Source organism: Lissotriton vulgaris, chromosome 2_1, assembly GCF_964263255.1.
Source record: "Lissotriton vulgaris chromosome 2_1, aLisVul1.2, whole genome shotgun sequence".
Lineage (NCBI taxonomy): Eukaryota > Metazoa > Chordata > Amphibia > Caudata > Salamandridae > Lissotriton > Lissotriton vulgaris.
Window position 1 is genome coordinate 1,853,474,036 of NC_141687.1, and position 17,296 is coordinate 1,853,491,331.

Genomic DNA, 17,296 nt, shown 5'->3' on the forward strand with positions numbered 1-17,296 from the left:
GGGCTACGTTGCGCATGTCCCCCGGAATGAATAGGGGTGTGAAGCAGCCTGTCAGTATTTGGCACATTTCACTGAGAGTTGTATTGCTATGAGCAGTGACTTTTTGGGGCCAAGAGCGGTAGTTACACAGGATGCTAAAGACAGGCCCAGCATCCTTTCTTGTCAGAGGCATTCTGCCAGCAGTGGCTCGTTTCTCTCTGTCACAAGGTTCCTACCAATTTAGTAGGTCTGTGGATTGGACCAATAAAATTTCATAATACATGGACTGAGTCTTCTTATATCATTAGTAAATGTTGGTCAGGCTAGCTCATAGTACTGCATCTAAAACTCCTAAATCTCCAGAGTTACAGATTGTAGGAAGGTAGGATCCTTCTGCATGGCTACCCCCGCTTTTTGTCCTGGTTCAAAGCTGTATTTTGATTATTCTGACTGGGACCCTGCTAATCAGGACTCCAGTCTATCTGCTTTCTCCCTAAATTGTTGTGTTCAGTACTTAAGTACACTCCAGATTAGATACTGGGGTATCCTTATCAGTCCTTAGTATATAGTACTAAGGTACCCAGGGCATAGGTACCACAGAGGTATACAATGGGCTGAAGCGTGCATTATGCCACCTGTGGGAGACCATGCAAAATGGATCTACAGGCCTGCCATTGCAGCTGGTGTAAGTTGGTGCATGCACCACTTACTTAAGATATAGGTTTACTATATCTAAGGGTCACTGCACTTAAAACCTATAAGTCACCCCTATAGCAGGCCTTTGCAATCCTGAAGGCAGGGTGGTTGGTTCTAAGTGAGAGGGTGCCCCTGCATGAGCAGGACACCCCTGTAGCCTACAGAGTCCATTCCAGAGGTTGTCAGTGAAGCAGCCATATACTATATATAGAGGCGCCACATAATTAGGCAATGACCATCTCAAAAACAGAGAATCCTATCATGTTTGGTATCAAAGATGTTGGAATCATACCCCCACACCATAAATGGTGTGGAGGTATGATTCCAAGCAATGGAAGAGCCCGCCGTTTTGTTCTCAGTGTTCCCGGTACCATTCTTCTAGACCCGGACAGCACAAAATGGTTGCTGCTGATCAGAGCCACATTTCTGCCCTCCTGCTGTTGAGCCAAGCTCGAGCAGAGGAAGGTTGAACAATAGGCATCCTGTCACAGGGAGGTGTGACCACCTTCCAGACAGGATTTAGTGTATTGGGACTGGGTGGGTACTCTTGCCAGTGCCAGAAAGTCTGCATGAGGGACACACTTGGTGTCCCTGTGCATAGTCTAGTTCAAACCAGTTCTGGGAGCTGTTGGCTCCTGCTCTGGCACAAGATTGCACAAAGAACATGGGAGTAACCTCTCCCCTGTACAGACCCGCCCCTGGCAGGGTGCCCTGAATCTTCATAACCCTTTCCCTAGGTTACTTAATGGCTTACCTGGGTGTAGGTCCCTAGGTTCGTCGTGGAATAAGATTCAGATCAGACACCACTGAACTTCTACCGTCTGGGCACTCAGGACTTCGCTGGACTTTATTTGGGCCTGACTTTGTCTCTCTTCCATTCTGCTGCACCGTCTGCACATGTGCATCATACAGGATCCTTCCATGGCCTGTGAAGCATCAAAGACAACCGGAATAATCTCCCTTGGAGTGAAGGAGTCACTCCCCTGCATTTGCAGGCACTGCAACTAAGTCGACCGGTCTGCAGATCCTGAGCTCCTCTGGACTCCATGGGCTCTGCAACACAGGTACTGGTTTTCCACAGCTCCTGAGGCCTGCTCTACCCTCTCACCAAGTTTGAGGCCAGTGTCCCTCATGGGTGTTGCAATAACCGAACCCCTGTGCACCGCACCCAACTTGCAGTTGCAAAGACTTGTTGGCTTCTTTGGCAGAAGATCTTCAGGCTCCAAGTAGCCCCATCCTCGAGCACCTCCAGTGACCAAAATCTTAAGCCACACCACATTTTGTGCATCGTGGCCTGCATCTTTTGGTGAGCTGCTTGAGTTCCTCTTGCGACTCCAGTGCCTCTGGCCTGTAGGTCCACTTGAGGGTCACACTTGGTACTTTTTGGCTTCCCTGATTGCTCAAACACTGCCCTGACTCCCCTGCCTTTGGTGAGTCGCTTGGACCTAGCTGGTCCCGACGTTGCTCCTTCTTTGATTCCTGCTTGGCTTACCTTTGCCAAGGCTTGTTGGTGCTCCCGCCGGACACCGACCCATCAGCACTCGACATCCTTCGTGGGACAGCTCGTAGCCCGGTCCCGGTCTTCCTCATCGTTGCCTGTGCCTCACAGCTGCAGAGTCAAGGTTATCGTTGTCTCCCCTGAAGCACCCGACATCGGAGGGCATTCGTCTTCCAAGTCTCCTGGTCACTCCTGAGTGACATAGACTCTGTCCTCTCTGCTTTTAGGTACTCCTCTTCAAGGATCCATGTTTGGATTCCCACTGACACTTTCTCTTCTTCCAGCAGCGGCACTTTCCTGAAGTCCTCCATTGGGTTCGATTGTGGTTTCTGACACCACTTCACACGTATGCACCCGGCTTCCCTGGTGTAGGTAACATGGGTATTAGGAGATCCACGGGTGAAGTGGCTCTCCAACCTTCTGTCTTCAAAGTGGTTCCTCCAGGGTACACTGGAAAGGGTCCTTAATCTTTAAAGATCCAACTGCGACTTGCACATAGAGTTGTACAGAACACAGTCGTGTTCCCACACTGCACACGCTCTCCGTGGGGTCCATATCTACTCACCTGGGGTGGTTCCTTTGGGTCCCAGCCCTTCTACGTCCTCTCAACACTGTCTTGACTCGAGTTGTGGTTCTTATACCACTTTCTTAGTATATAGTTTGGTCCCCCCTGGGGCCACTGTGTATTTAATGCTATTTACTGTGTTTCTTTGCTAAAGTATTGTGTGCCTTGTGTTTATCTCTATGTAGGCAATATTGAAACGTACTAGAGAGTATTATAAAATAAATATATATTTTTATAAATACTTGGTGTTGTTCTTTTTCACTTAATCTATACTATAAGATTGCATTCTGGTAAAACACGCTGCTTTACACTACTTCTGGATCAAGCCAGAAGGTTGCTGTCCACAGCTACCACTTAGAGAGCTTTTTAAGGTTGTCTAAGACCTCTTAAATCACCATAAGGGTTGTCTGGACGGGTGCAAGGTGCCCATTTACATTAGTGGACTTCACATACCAGGCCAGCTTCTCACACAGATGCTGTTGGCAACCTCTAACATGACTACCCTTATTACAAAGGAATTCATGGAAACAGATCTAACCCTTTTGTATGTCACTTTTGCATGCCCAAGGTTTCACAACGAGAAAAAACAATAATCCATATACAAATGTTCATTTAAAAGATCTAATCATTGTAATTAATTCATGAACTGCAATTATTAGACACATGAGACTCATTGTTGTTGTAAACATTATTAGAATGGTAAAAAATACGAATAATTCGACCAAGTTGATTATTCCTAATACTACTCCTATATATCACTAATACCCCTACACTTGCGAGAGCATTGTGTGAGTACCCTTCTGCCAGACCCAGCTGAAATGATCTAACCACATACTTTGGTGTAATGTCTCACAAAGCCGGACTCAGTGCTTTAACAAATAAACTTTGTCTCAGTGTGCAAACTCCCAAAACCTCTGCCTGAGCAGCTATCTTCCATCTTAGAATGTATGTTGGCATCTGTGGAGCTGCTTCTCATTCACAGCTCTCGGCAGCATCCATTATAACTCTGGAGTGAAGTACCTCTCGCCTTAATTCAAAACGGATGCTATTTAAGTACTAAAACACCAGCGTTATGTCATTCCGCAAGAGATGCAGAAAAGCAGCTTTACTTAGTCTGGGTAAAAGAGTTGTCGCCTATGAGCACACAAACAAAGCAAGGCCATTGCGTTCTAGTATGTGTTCCTGAAACTAACAGTTCAGACTACACCACAACAATGTCTAGCTATAATAAAAGTGTGTGCGACATTTGTTCGTGTTAGTGAAAAATATGCACAAACCACCATTGTGAAAAGATGCTAAGGTAAAAAGGAACACTAAAATGGAGACTAAACGTAATTCCCTTAACATCTCTACCTATCTATGTATTGTACTTAGTTCACTGCAAAAGTTCTAGGCTTGGTTTGATGAGAGACAGGCGTGAGCATGGTATTCAGATGCTGGTCAGATAATGGGCAAAACTTGTCTGGCCAATCTCCCCCAAAAGCTCTTCTGTGTTTTAAATATCTAAGTTCCCAGATATGTACAGAACAGTGGGAACCCCAAAAAATACCTTTCTTCGGCATTCAGATGAGATCTATAAAGTTCTAGCTCTTAAAATAATTCACTTTGCCTTTTTTACAGGATATCGCCGCATTGCTCTCCATTGTGTCCTATCCACTCAATTTTCTTCAATAGGCTTAGGCTTTAGGAAGTCAAACAGACAGAGTGTATGTGGATGTGTGAGATGTATATAACCAGCTCCAACCCATAGCAGACCACCATTTTGTCCAACACACACATATCCACAGAGTCGAGATAGACTCCTTTGACTAGTCCACTTGTGAACTAGAAAATCTGCACAAGCACAACATACATCTTCTATGCATGTACTAGACATGCTGAAGGCAAGGAACCTCTCCTTCACCAGTTCTTGGGACTGTATAGAACTTTACTAGGGAGACCCACAGACAGGTTTCCCACCTGAAGTACTGGTAAACACTACAGACCTTTGCCTCTGGGCAGTAATTGCGCTGCCAATACCAACAGTCTCTGCACAGAGTGGTCGGAGAGAGAAGTTGCCATTCTCACTCAACTTGATGTAATTGAATCAATTGAAAGATGGAGGGAGCACATTGACGAATAGGAATGAATACCACACATGTGCTCTGGCATTAGTATAACAATTTTGTTTGCTTTCACAGGCTCTCATTCCACGGGCTATAAGGACCCCATGATCCTGGTGGGACCCGAGAACCTCACACGGACTGTGCACCAGACTGCCATCCTGGAGTGTATGGCAACTGGCAACCCAAGGCCTATTGTTTCATGGAGCCGGCTTGGTGAGTTGATAAAGCCATCTGTCGTTTCGTCACTTGCAGCCACAATTTGGTTTTCCTTAGTTACTATTTTGGTATTTTCCATTTTCTGAAAATGGGCCACCTTGCCTGCTGCATTTACAGTGGTGGCTGGTGACATTTGAAAGTGGTGAGGCATAGAAGTGCGGAATCAGTGCCCTGTAATGTGTGTGCGTAGCGAGCGAGACCGACAGACATAAGAGGGTTGGGGGGGATGGATGGGGGGCAGGAATAGAGTGGGCAAATAGTGCATTTTCATGCAAATTTGAGAAAGCAAGAAGGCTAATCAAGCAATTGTAAAATGTAGTTATGACATCAATAAAGAGCCTCTAAGTGGCATTACTTGAACTGCAGACACTGTGGCAAGCTGGGGTGTTCTGGACATGCATTCCAAAGGCCCCAGGTTCTTGTAGGTACCTATACATTGAGGCAGGAAGGGCTGTGATATAGAGTTAAATGCTAAGCTAGAACAGCTGAATGTTAGCAGAACTGGACAAAATGGTACACTAGTTTTCAGAACAATCAAAGTGTAACAGAAAAAATACAAATATTTAATGTACACTAGCTTTGAAAAACTCAAAGATCTTTCAGAAGTACAAAAATTGCACATCACAATAGCTGCGGAAAGACATAGATTGAACTGAAGAAGTACAAAGATGGGATAGTACACTAGCTTCTGAAACGCAAAAGCATGACAGATGAAGCTCAAAGATGGTAGAGGGATAGTACAATATACTAACTTTCATATGCACAAAGGTGGGGTTGTAGAAGTACTCAGATAATATAGTATGCAAAATTTTTGAAGAACACGGGTCTGGCAAGTATGCAAATGTGGTTTGATGCACTAGCTATCAGAAGAAGAAAGGTCTGAGGGAAGAAGTACAAAGATGGTATATTACTCTAGCTTCAGAAACTCTAGCTTCAGAATCTCAAAGGTCTGATAGAACTAAAAAGATCAAATAGTAGACTAGCTTGGGGAATGAAAACATTTTGCAAATACAAAAATGATATAGTACGCTATCTTCAGAAAGACATAGGTTCACCTGAAGAAGTACGATGATGGTATTTTGGCAGTGTACTAGCTTTCGGAATACAAAGATGGTTTATTACTATAGCTTAATACACTAAAAAGTCTGAAAGAAGAACGAAGACGGTATGGTATAGTGGCTTTGGAAAAGCAAAGTTATGACAGATGAAGTACAAAAATAGTATAGTACTCCAGGTTTGGAAAAACAAAGATCAAACAGTAGAAGTACAAAAATGATATAGTACACTAGTTATCGCAATCACAAAGGCCGGACAGCAGAAGTACAATGACAGTACAGTGCATTAGTATTCAGAGTACAAAGGTGCAACAGAAGTATCTGAAGAAAGATTCTCGATTCCATCAGCATGTTACTTTTCAGCTGGACCAGTTGAAGATGTCACAATCTCCTATACACAGCACCCCTATTACTATTGAGAAGCCAAAAAGCATCTCTTTGAAACTTTTCCAAATTAGTCTTACTTGCCATTAAAGATAGAGGCAGAAGGCATCGAGAGATGAGTCCACAGAGCAAATTATTGGCCATTGTGGTTCACCGGAGGTGGACAGTGCAGGTCTTTCTCTGAAGATGGATGGTGCACGATGGGCATAACGCGCCTGTTCATAGACAGTGATGGGGTGCTGGCACCAGAGACCAGGAAAGGAAGCAGGGACTTGGTTGACATTTAGCCATTTCTTTTACTGGCCAGGACAATTTTCATTACATGGCAGGTAAAAAAAATTATAATTAAAAAAAAACTCAGAAAGTCAGCAAATGTCACATTTTTCCTCATACAAAATATAAACATACAGCAACAGATGCAAATCACTTCTAATGTGTTTTAAAGCTGGCTACATGGCTTCTGAATCATTTTAAAAACAAAGAGAGAATATGAATAATAATTAAAAAAATACAGAGACTTTTAAAACGATTCTACCAACAACTGATCCTGCCCCTTTCAGAATCTCAGATCATGAACAAAGCGCCAGTAATTTTTCTCTGAAGAAGGTGGTAATCTTAGCTGGGACCAGGGAATTGTAGGCAGGTTACAGCAGAGCTAGGTGGAAAGGGGGAGGGTGGAGTGTTCTGAATAAACTAGAACACAGTGGGCTAGAACCAAGGACCGGTATTGGCCTAGGCAGGTGCTGGGCCCACAGAGTAGGAGGGCTGATAGCAATAACAAAGGGGGTGAAGTTGGAGGGAGTGAGTATGAATGGGGAGATGCTGATAGAGCGTTTTACTCAATTTCATGCATCAGTTGCTCACCCTCTCCAGTTTTTTCTTTGTAGTCTGATATTTGTAGTTTTGTTGATCCCACCATAAAATACAGATTGCAATTCCCAGAATGCAGAAAATGTACCTGGACCACCAGAGCTACTCACCTACTTAGCTGGGACACTTGTGAACTCTGAAGATGGTGAAGTCGGAGTCCGGAACGAATTACAAAACAGGACTCAGTCACGTGCCACAAACAGGCAACGGAAATTCATATTTTATGACGGATAAATAAGGCTCAGGATGCAAATTTCAATTTTCCTTCCGACTATAAAAAGAAACGCTCAACTGTGCGAGATTTCAAAAGTAATTTACAGCTCCATCGATGCCTGACAAACACCTGACGGCCTTGGGGGAATAGTATATTTCCATAGTGTGTGTCATAGACTGCAACAGCAAAAAAGACGTATGCTGGGTCGCAAGAGGTGTGTTGCTGTGATCAGATACACAGGGGTCAGCAGATACCAATGCTGCCCTTTGGGAGATTGTGCTCAAATAGGAGCCGCAATATTCAACAAGAAACGAGCCACTTACTCACCTCCCTGCGCCGGTGTCCAGACGTGGCATCTGCCTGCACGCCTCCCCTTCTGCAATATACTGATGCCCGACCAGGTGTATGCATTGCCCACTCTGGGGTCCCCTGCGTGAACCGAGCCATAGAAAACTAACAGTGGCCAGCATTGGTTCTAAAACCCTATCAAGGTCTCTGCTGTCTTTTTTTAATGTAATGACCTCACATGCTGTGCAGAGGCATAAGAGTACAACCAGAAAATGATTGGTTCTGGCTGCAACTTGAACACCTTGCACCACATTTTTTCACACACAGAAGCATTTCCTGTAAGATTTTAAGAAGTGGTCACTTCAGGTGGAGCTTTTAATACACAGCAGTTCAACAATATGCGCCTAGCCTAATCAGTGTCATGGAACCACCCGATAAACATGGAACCTTTTCATTCATTCTTTTAATCTCACATTCGCTCTCTCTGCTGTCTTACGTATACACCCGCCTCCCTGCTGTGCCCCTTCGTTGGCTCGACTCAAACCCCGCTCGCTCCCTCTCCTTTCGCTTCAGTTCCTTGATGCCCTGACCACTTGACGGTGGACTTTGCCCCTACACTATCCTGCCTCCCCCCTCCCGCCCGCTGTAGCTCTGAGTGATTACTTTTGATGTGCTTCTACAGCACTTAGAGGATTTTAGGCTGCATAAATCAGAGCTGTGGGCAGTGGTGTGGAGAAGAGCCTGGCACGTGTGTACAGGAGCTCTGAGTAATACTGCACCATGCGCTGCCCCTAACCTACTGTTGACCCATCACGCCGAATCTTTCACAATCATTCAAGGGAGGTGCTATAAATGCATTCGGGCAGCGACGTATTTCAACTCTGCCCTCAGTTAACACTATTCCTTAGTGATGCAGTCATTTTACCTCAGTGATTATTTCCTTACTCCTTACTTTCCTTACTACCTATGCCTCAGTGCCAACCACTGCCTTTCGCCCTGCGAGGTCTGGTCAGGTCGGGAGCTTAGGAGCTTTATGTCTCGGCTCCACCCCTTCCTCGTGCACAATGCCATTACTGGCACTGGAGGAAGAGACCAGGAACAGAAATGGCTAGTCACTGCACTGCGTCATAATAAAGGCATGCAGTGATTGGCCATTGTCCCCTGGTCCGGAACTTCCTACCTTGCGCTGCCCCATGTACAGACCCATTAAGCCAGATGCCTGAGCCAATCCAGACACTGCTCCCGTGCCAAAACACAGCATGAGAGCAATGCCAGGATTGGCCCAGGCAGGTGAGTGCCCCGCCCATTAGGAGAATGGGCGCTGCGGCAGTGAACACCCCCAGCTCACTAACTGCGCAGGTAGTAAGAGGCCTCCAGTGCGTATGTCAGGCTGGTCGTAGAAAGGGAGCCAGTCAACCTGACATGCACACTTCGAAGTGCGATGTCTACAAGTGCCTGCTGTCAATCATTTTTAAGCCCTACCCTTGCATCTCACTCTCGGCAACCCGGCCTACATCAGTGAAAAAAGCAATGCTGCCACTGCGGCTCGAAAAAAAAACAACCTGAACTTACATTCCTTTATTTAATACGGGGGCTAAGGAGGACAACTATGGTGCAATAAATATAGGGGGCAACTCCCCGGTGCCCCAATAGAGGAACCGCCGCTGCGCATTTGTCTTTTTTGACAAATTGCTGATGGGCCTGAAAGGGTGCTCCAGACCAGCACCGCTGCCTTCTGCCCTGGCTGGCATAGGGGCTACAGGAGTCTTTCCTCCTTTAAAGCTGCTGGTCCTCTGTGGCTACCATCTCCCTACGCTGCTGGGGCTGGCCTCTCCTGATGGCTGCCGAAGCTCCCTGGTGTTGCACTTGACCCTGATAGGTCTAACCGCCAACCCCCAACCTCCAGAGCCGGTTTTGGTTCCCAGTCCGGCCCCACTGGTGCAGACTTTCTTTCTTGGTGGCAGGAGGCGGCTTCCTTATCTGGTGCGAGTATTCATTCGTTGTGGAGTTGTGTGGCTCACTGGTTAGAGGCGGCAGACCCGGGAGCAGAAGTCGGCCGGGACCACGTTTCAATTCCCGAAGCGGCAGGGTCGTGGACTTGGGTCAGCGGACTCGATAATTCTCCGTTCGGTGCCTTCTAATCAGGGGTCCCACTCGGCAACTCTGGGCATCAGCTTGCCTAATCTCCACAACGGCCCCATCAACGCCAGGGATGCCTGGCTCCATCTTGGGGACTCCCAGCAGGGACCATCCCACAGGGAAAGCCAAGACGGGTTCCCCAGCATTATACAGCGCCAGTACAGGTAGCAGTGCGCTTTACAAGCTCAAACATTAATTAATTAATTAATTCATCCCTGAACACAGCCAATGCTCCATTACACTAAAAGGTGAATACAAGTTTGGAGAGATTCCTAGTTGTCCCCGTTAGGTCTGACCTGATCAGTCAGTCCTGGTTTAAGCCTTGCATTCTGGTAATTGTAATTTTGATTAATAATCCACAATGCTTCAGTTAATAATCGTTGCTTGTCGCATATATGAGTGACCACCAAACCACACATTCAAATTCCAGCAGGGCCTGTCATCCTTCTGGGATCCAGGAATTGACTGCTAATAAATTAGGTGAAGAGAGGGACTGCTTTTACAGGGTTTGGAAACAACATAACTAAAGTTTTAGGTGCTGCATAAACGTACATCATGTTTTAGAAACACCCAAAATGATATTAAGCCCCATGCAAGAACTAATTATTATTATGGTGATGGGAGACCAAAACCATAAGTGTTAGATGGGCAAGAAAAAAATAAAGAGCGGGTGAACTGCTTGAGACTTACAAGAAACAACTTGAGGTCTCGGCATTTTTGTTCAGGCTCTTGTTCAGAGTAGGAAATGAGGGGGGTCCAGCTGGATCCTGGGTCCGGCGCTAATGCTGAACTGGAACCGGGATCCAGCTGGACATAATAAAATATGCTGAATTTGTCACTGTATAATTTTGCTATACTTGGATGTATTCAGCAGCACACACATTTTGTCTGCTTTCAATTCAAAGCAGCAACATGCAAAGGGGGCTTTCTTATTTTCAGTTCGATCTGGACCCAAAAGAAAGTCGAAATTAAGGGTCTCCACCCTCCTTTTGTTTGAATATCATCCTGGTTGGGGGCTATTTGGAGCCTGTTACCTAGATACCAATGCAATGGAGGAAAACAGAGGACCACAGCTTGTTATCGCTTCACAAATACTTAAGAGGAACATTGGAGGTAGGATTTTGACTTTGTCTAACCCCTGTATATAAGAGATGTTTATGCACTGTAAGAATGTCAGATGTATCACTCTGCATGAGTAATTGCACCAATAAAGATTTAAATAGCACTAACTTGTTTATTTTTTGTATGTACTTCTATAATGCTGCCAGTCATCCCAGCAGAGGGTCTCGGAGCGATTTACATCACATACACACATTATTCATTGATAGGAAATAAAATGGGTGAAAATCATTGTACAGGGTGTGTTACATACGACAATAAGGGTTAGAAAGTTTAGAAGTTGCTTATCACGTAGTAAGAGTAACATATCGTCCATATTGGTAGATGGTATGTTAAGAGTGCATGGTCGTGAGTTAGGATTTAAAACATAATACTTTCATTATCACCCCTGGACCTCCTTATGGGTTCCCAGCTTACTTTTCTCCTGTTACAGCGCTGCTGCACTGGGTGTAAGGGTTTAATTAGTTCAAGGTAGAGCTCGGAGAGTTACGATGCCAGCCTCCCTGGGCCAAATGTGGTGATCCTCAGCAAATCCATAAAACCCATTGTTCTTCAGGTCTTTTGTCTGCCCAGATCTTGGACACGCCCTGACTTTTGGCATGCAACACAAGATACTACTGTCCGCCATTGACGGTTCCATGGCATGACATGTTAGTAGTAAACAAACCTCCTACAGGGTAAGACTGGACAGAAAATAGACCTGGGCGCCAAAGTAAACGTGCCTCCCATCAGTGAATTAGGAGGTAAAAAGTGGCTTTTATTTGCAAACTGGTGCAGTTTAAAAGTTGTAAAGATACGCTGTATAAGTGGTTTGCAACGTATGGAAGACTGCATGGATTTGAGCTTGCTGCAGGCAATGTTTGTTTTAATGTCACAGGGAAATCCATAGTAAAAAGCAAACGGCCAGGCAGACCTTAAAACAAGTCCACAAACAGCCAGAACGGCCTAACATACTAATCTGTTAGACCCGCCCTTCGGGCGCTGCCCGAGTGCCCTGTAGGCCAGCCCTGCCCTGAACCCTTACAGTAATAAAGAGTGTTTTCCTCATAGCCTTGTTCCCGAGCCTGGTGGAGTGGGGTGCGCATGTAAGGGCTTGTGGTGGGGGTGCACGCCGGCACAAAAGCGGAGCAGGTCCGGCGATTATCTGATGCTGTTCTACAGAAGTTGTCAGGGGTCACCCAGCAGGAAGGGAATCGGTTGAGATCCGGCTATTCAGGCGATAAACTGTGCCACAATTGCAGCGGGCAATTAATGGGCAACTTATTGGAGACAGAAGCCAGTGGCGGGGGGAGCCCCCCCCTCGTACCTCGACAGGGGCCCCTTTCTCTAAGGCCTTCGAGGAGAATGGAATGAGTTTCACCACTTCACCCCTCAATGGGCGAGGGATGCCGTAGGAGAGAGGGTATGGTAATTGGGGGCTGCCCGGAGCCCACGCGACCCGGCCCCGGCCTTCTGCAATCGGCCTCCGAGGCCGCCCGGGGCGCGGCCTTTGTCCCCGCGGGGCCCACATTAGCTGCCGTTGCAAGTCGCTACATCTTGTCGCGAGAAGTAATGAGGGGCGCCGCAACTGTTGCATATTCAGTTTGTATGAAGCGCTTTCAGGGGTTCTCCGGTCGAGCCCTGTGCGCAGGTTTCAGCTCCAGCGCACCCCAAAGAGATTTCAGTTCAGTGCGGTGATTAAGACAGAGAATCAGCCTGACGAGGGTGAGCTGCCCCTACATCCGCCGCCCAGGAAAGTAGTTCCCATTGGTGCAGCAGGTGCTGTGGCACCGAGGCCCAGATGCACAATTGGGGCGCACTGAACCCAGATCATTGCTGAATTTTATATTTCAAACAACAGCCTGGGGGTCCACTTCATTCCTTACACTAACTGCTGGGCGCTCAAATATCTCTGGAACAGGTGCCCTTTATTAGAGATAGTAGACTCTTTGGGACCAATTAAATAAGGCACAACAGATTTAGTATCTAATTTCTTCTTGTTGCAGATTTCTTTGTGGCAGAGTTTTAAAAAACATACATCTATACAGTTGACAGTCAGACCAGGGGCGGCCAAGAGGGGCGAGTCTGACCAGGGGCGGCTTTAGGCACGTGCAAGCTGTGCACCTGCACAGGGCCACCAAACCCCAGGGGCCACCACTACAATATATATCCAATATATATCCTCATGGCAGCCCTGGGCAGGGAGCGAAGGTAGGGGGCCCCGGAAGAGGGGGTCCGGGCGGGGCAGAGCATGGAGGCCAGTAAAGAGGGGGGAGGGGGGGGGGGGGGGGGGGGTTCAGGGTTTTTGGAAGTGGCCACCAAATCCCTGCCAGGGGCCGCCACGCAAATATGTATCCATCCTCAGAGGATTATTTTATTAAGGATGTATATTGTAGTGGTGGCCCCTGGGGTTTGGTGGCCCTGTGCAGGTGCACAGCTTGCACATGCCTAAGGCCGCCCCTGGTCAGACTCGCCCCTCATGACTTCACCAACTTTTCACTGTCACAGCCCCAGCTTTCCAGAGAAAATGCTTTCTTATTCCAGCAGTGCCTAAACCACATGTCCTTCCTCCTTTCAAGGTGGGTCCTTCTCAAGGTCGGACTGGCCTATAGGGTCATCTGGCATTGCCAGAAGGGCTGATCTTACTGGTGAGCGTGAACGTCCATTTTTTAGGTTGTTAAGGGCTCATGACTAGCTACTCTACCACCCGGCCTCCGGACCACTGGCATCACAGGCGTTAGGTTTAGAAGTGATGTACCCACTGCCCAGGCCCGTCATCACCACCACCTCCACTGGAGAGCTTAGTTTAGTAGGGAGTGACGCGCCAGGTCCTCGCCCATCCTTTGTCTCTGGGCAGTATTCACCCTTTCCAAATGTTTATTAACACTTTTTCTGCTTTCCTCTTTCCTCTACAGATGGCCGTCCCATCGGCGTCGAGGGCATCCAGGTGCTAGGAACAGGCAACCTCATGATATCTGACCTCACCGTGCAGCACTCTGGGATCTACGTGTGCGCTGCCAACAAACCTGGCACCAGGGTGCGCAGGACGGCCCAGGGCAGGCTGGTGGTCCAAGGTAAGCTGCGCTGCGTCACACCGGCCTGCCTCTAGTGCTCTGGCCAGTGTGCACACCAGAGGAGGTGGCACCTGGCGAGGAGTTTGCAGTTTAATCAACTAGTGTGGGCTCCGTTCTTTTATCAGGACTGTTCATGCGTGCATGTGTTTGCATGGGAGCGCCATGTAGGTGCCTAACAAGCCTTACTTGAATATACCGTATGGTTACTGTGCACAATCTAAACACCAAAGAAATGCGCCAGGTATGGCGAACAATGGAACTGAAAATGCCCATGCACTGCTCATGTCATCACACATGATGTCCCAGATAACCTTTGCGATGACATCACTAGCGACATCTGCTATTGGGGTATTCTACATCAACCATATTTTTTTAAAGATCACAGAAAAACCTATGAAAAACCAGTTAAAATCTGGGCTTTCCTACCTAAAAAAGGCATTTCGGAACTTGGTGCAGGAAGGCCAGAAACACGCCCCTGCATGGTTCTCCGTGACCTTAGTCCAGTTTATCACCAACATTCTCCCTCCTAGCAAGTACATTTCTGCAGTCAATACAGAAGAAGCCATTTCGCTTCAATCTCTGCTGGGTGTGATTTACAATCCTTCAGTACTGTTGACATGGGCTATCCAGTGTCCCCTACAGCCCTTGATGTGATGGCTGCAGCTTCGCTTGGGATTCTTCTTATTAATCTAAAAACTCCCTATCCAACCTTCGTGCATGACCTGTATGTGGCGGGCCACCACTGTTCCAAATAAAATGCTGCTGATCGCTTTTGGCCAGGGAGACCTGCTTCTGGCACACCTTAGAGGCTACAAAGTGGGTTTTTAGGTTCTTAGATATTTGTGGCAGAACAAAGCATTGTTAGACCCAACATATTGCTCTGATGCACACACATTGTAGAATTGTGATCCTCCGATGTCATGCTGGTTCTCCAAACGCCTGCGCTTGTGAAGACTTGCATGTTGTGCATGATGTTAGTGGCTTGCTACTCGAGAACGTATGGGACAAACTACATATAACAACAGAAGGTTTGGGCCTAAGCGCCACAGCAAGAGTGGAGCAATCTCAAGATTTGGGGTGTAAGTCATCCAACTACTGGCACGTCAAAATATGATACCACTCTTTAAAATAAAAATACAACGTTATTTTGGAAACATTTGTATTTCAGTTTAATACAGAAGATCATATCCGTGCATTAGGAAATAATTATTTAAAATAATAGTCTCTAAACAGAAACCTTTAAACATTCAAGAATACTTGCGTGCCCTGGTGACTTTGCCAAGAGTTATAAGTTTGTCATGTTCTTTGTGTATACGTCCAATGTTGTTACATGTGAAGCATCACTAGTGCCTTTTAGACCATACAAGAGTGGCATTTTGCATAGTATATACCCTGAGGTGAACTATATCATGTGCTCTCAGACTGGTCACGCAAGGAAAAAGAGGCGCTATAAAGAAAAATACTTGCCTAAAATCACACAAATTGGTGCAAGAGACTCAACATAAGGGGTTATTGGCTGACAAATTGTTACGTACCACTTAGCGATTGTTTATATTGTCTGGTCTCAGCTTTTTTTTCCTGTTTCTTGTGTCTACACATTATACATATTCAGATATAAAAAGTATATGGCAAATAATGTTTATGATGTATTCTGATGTGTGATAATCCTTTGGTAATACTGTTCGTTTTTAGCTATTTCTTCAAATTATATGACTTCAATCCTTGTTGTCTATATACACATTTACCCAAAGGCAGCTATTAGCTCACTGTGCAACAGAGAACTCTCGAGGAGTGAAACTGGTTGCCAGCATGATTTTGGCACCCCCTTAACGGCAACTGAGAACGCTACATCACCTGTAGCCAAAATGACATTCCCCACACACCAATAATAAAGTGGTGCAGAGCTCAGGACGTTGACCAGAGCGTAGTCCATCTCAACAGACAATTTCCCCAACAGATCGCCCAAGGGCTCACTTGCTGTAGGCAAGCATTGCCGATTGATGAGCTTAAAGTCACATTGACATCATCGTGACAAACTGCATTTCACAATGTGCCACCATTTTTGCTTGCTGGGTATATTTTAGTATTTTTTGTTTTTCTATTTCTCAATCTTTCTCTCTCATTCTGAAGTCTTTTAAACAAAATACTGCAAGTTTAGAAAAAATCAAAATCTCCACAAAACGTTTTTTCCCCAGAACCCCTACTTTCCTCAACAGAACTGGAATGCACCCACTTCTCTTACATCCGTACTCACATCTTGTTGACACTGAGCATTCTTTAATCCTATTTGATAAGCTTTACACCTGTTAGAACATCACCAAACTCTGATTCACCTTGTGCCATTCTCTCTAATCACTAGAGCCTACGGCGCACAGCCTTCAGCCACCCACATCAACCTGTTGTGCAGAGCGTAGACTTCAGCCATGCCCTGTGCCACAGTACCCCTCTTCAAGACTTTCGATCTTATGCGCTGATTTTGGATGCAGGCGCTAGATTTCAGGCATAACCAGTCCACAGTTCATGCACCCGAGAGCCCACTCCCTGTGGCTGCAGAGCCCACTCCGAATAAACTACAGTTGTGCACAGTGGCCTGAATGCAGTCTGTGGTCCGTGGACACCCCCCCGTCCAACCAAGCCTCGTGACTGCACACCCTGCACTTGTGGTTGCCTGCATCGGTGTTGGGCATAGCCCATGGCATTTTCGCACCTCCAGTGCCCAGTATGTAGTTCATGACCCTTTGTCCATGGCCTTTGGTCATTTGCAGCAGGCTGCGGTTGCTGGACGTGGCTTGCAGAGATGACCTGGCACCCTACCCTTGGCCTCAAAGCCTGCAACAGACTTTAGAATCAAACACCATCCACCGGCCCCCTGCATTCTGTCATCTCTTTGTAGGCATAACCCATTTTTTGTGGTTCTCGAATACTTTCAACAACTGATTTGGGGTTCTCGAATTTAACATGCCAATTTATATATTTGTCTTTACATAAGTTGAATTTCAACCCTCCAGAGATCGACCCTGAACCCCCCTGAGTTTTGGGTGTGACCCCTCTCATCATCCCATAACTTATTCCATGGCGTGCATTCAAGAGTGGTACTCATTGCCTAGTGGCAACG

At 46.4% G+C, this 17,296-nt stretch overlaps 1 protein-coding gene across 1 annotated transcript in view; it reads left to right on the forward strand.

Moving 5' to 3' along the window:
- Positions 1–17,296, forward strand: part of IGDCC3 (immunoglobulin superfamily DCC subclass member 3) — a 359,560-nt gene that overhangs the window by 254,454 nt on the left and 87,810 nt on the right. Inside the window, exons 5-6 of the mRNA XM_086958028.1 lie at positions 4,919–5,056; positions 14,023–14,181. Of these exons, the coding sequence (XP_086814154.1) occupies positions 4,919–5,056; positions 14,023–14,181 (297 nt within the window). The remainder of the gene's footprint in view (positions 1–4,918; positions 5,057–14,022; positions 14,182–17,296) is intronic.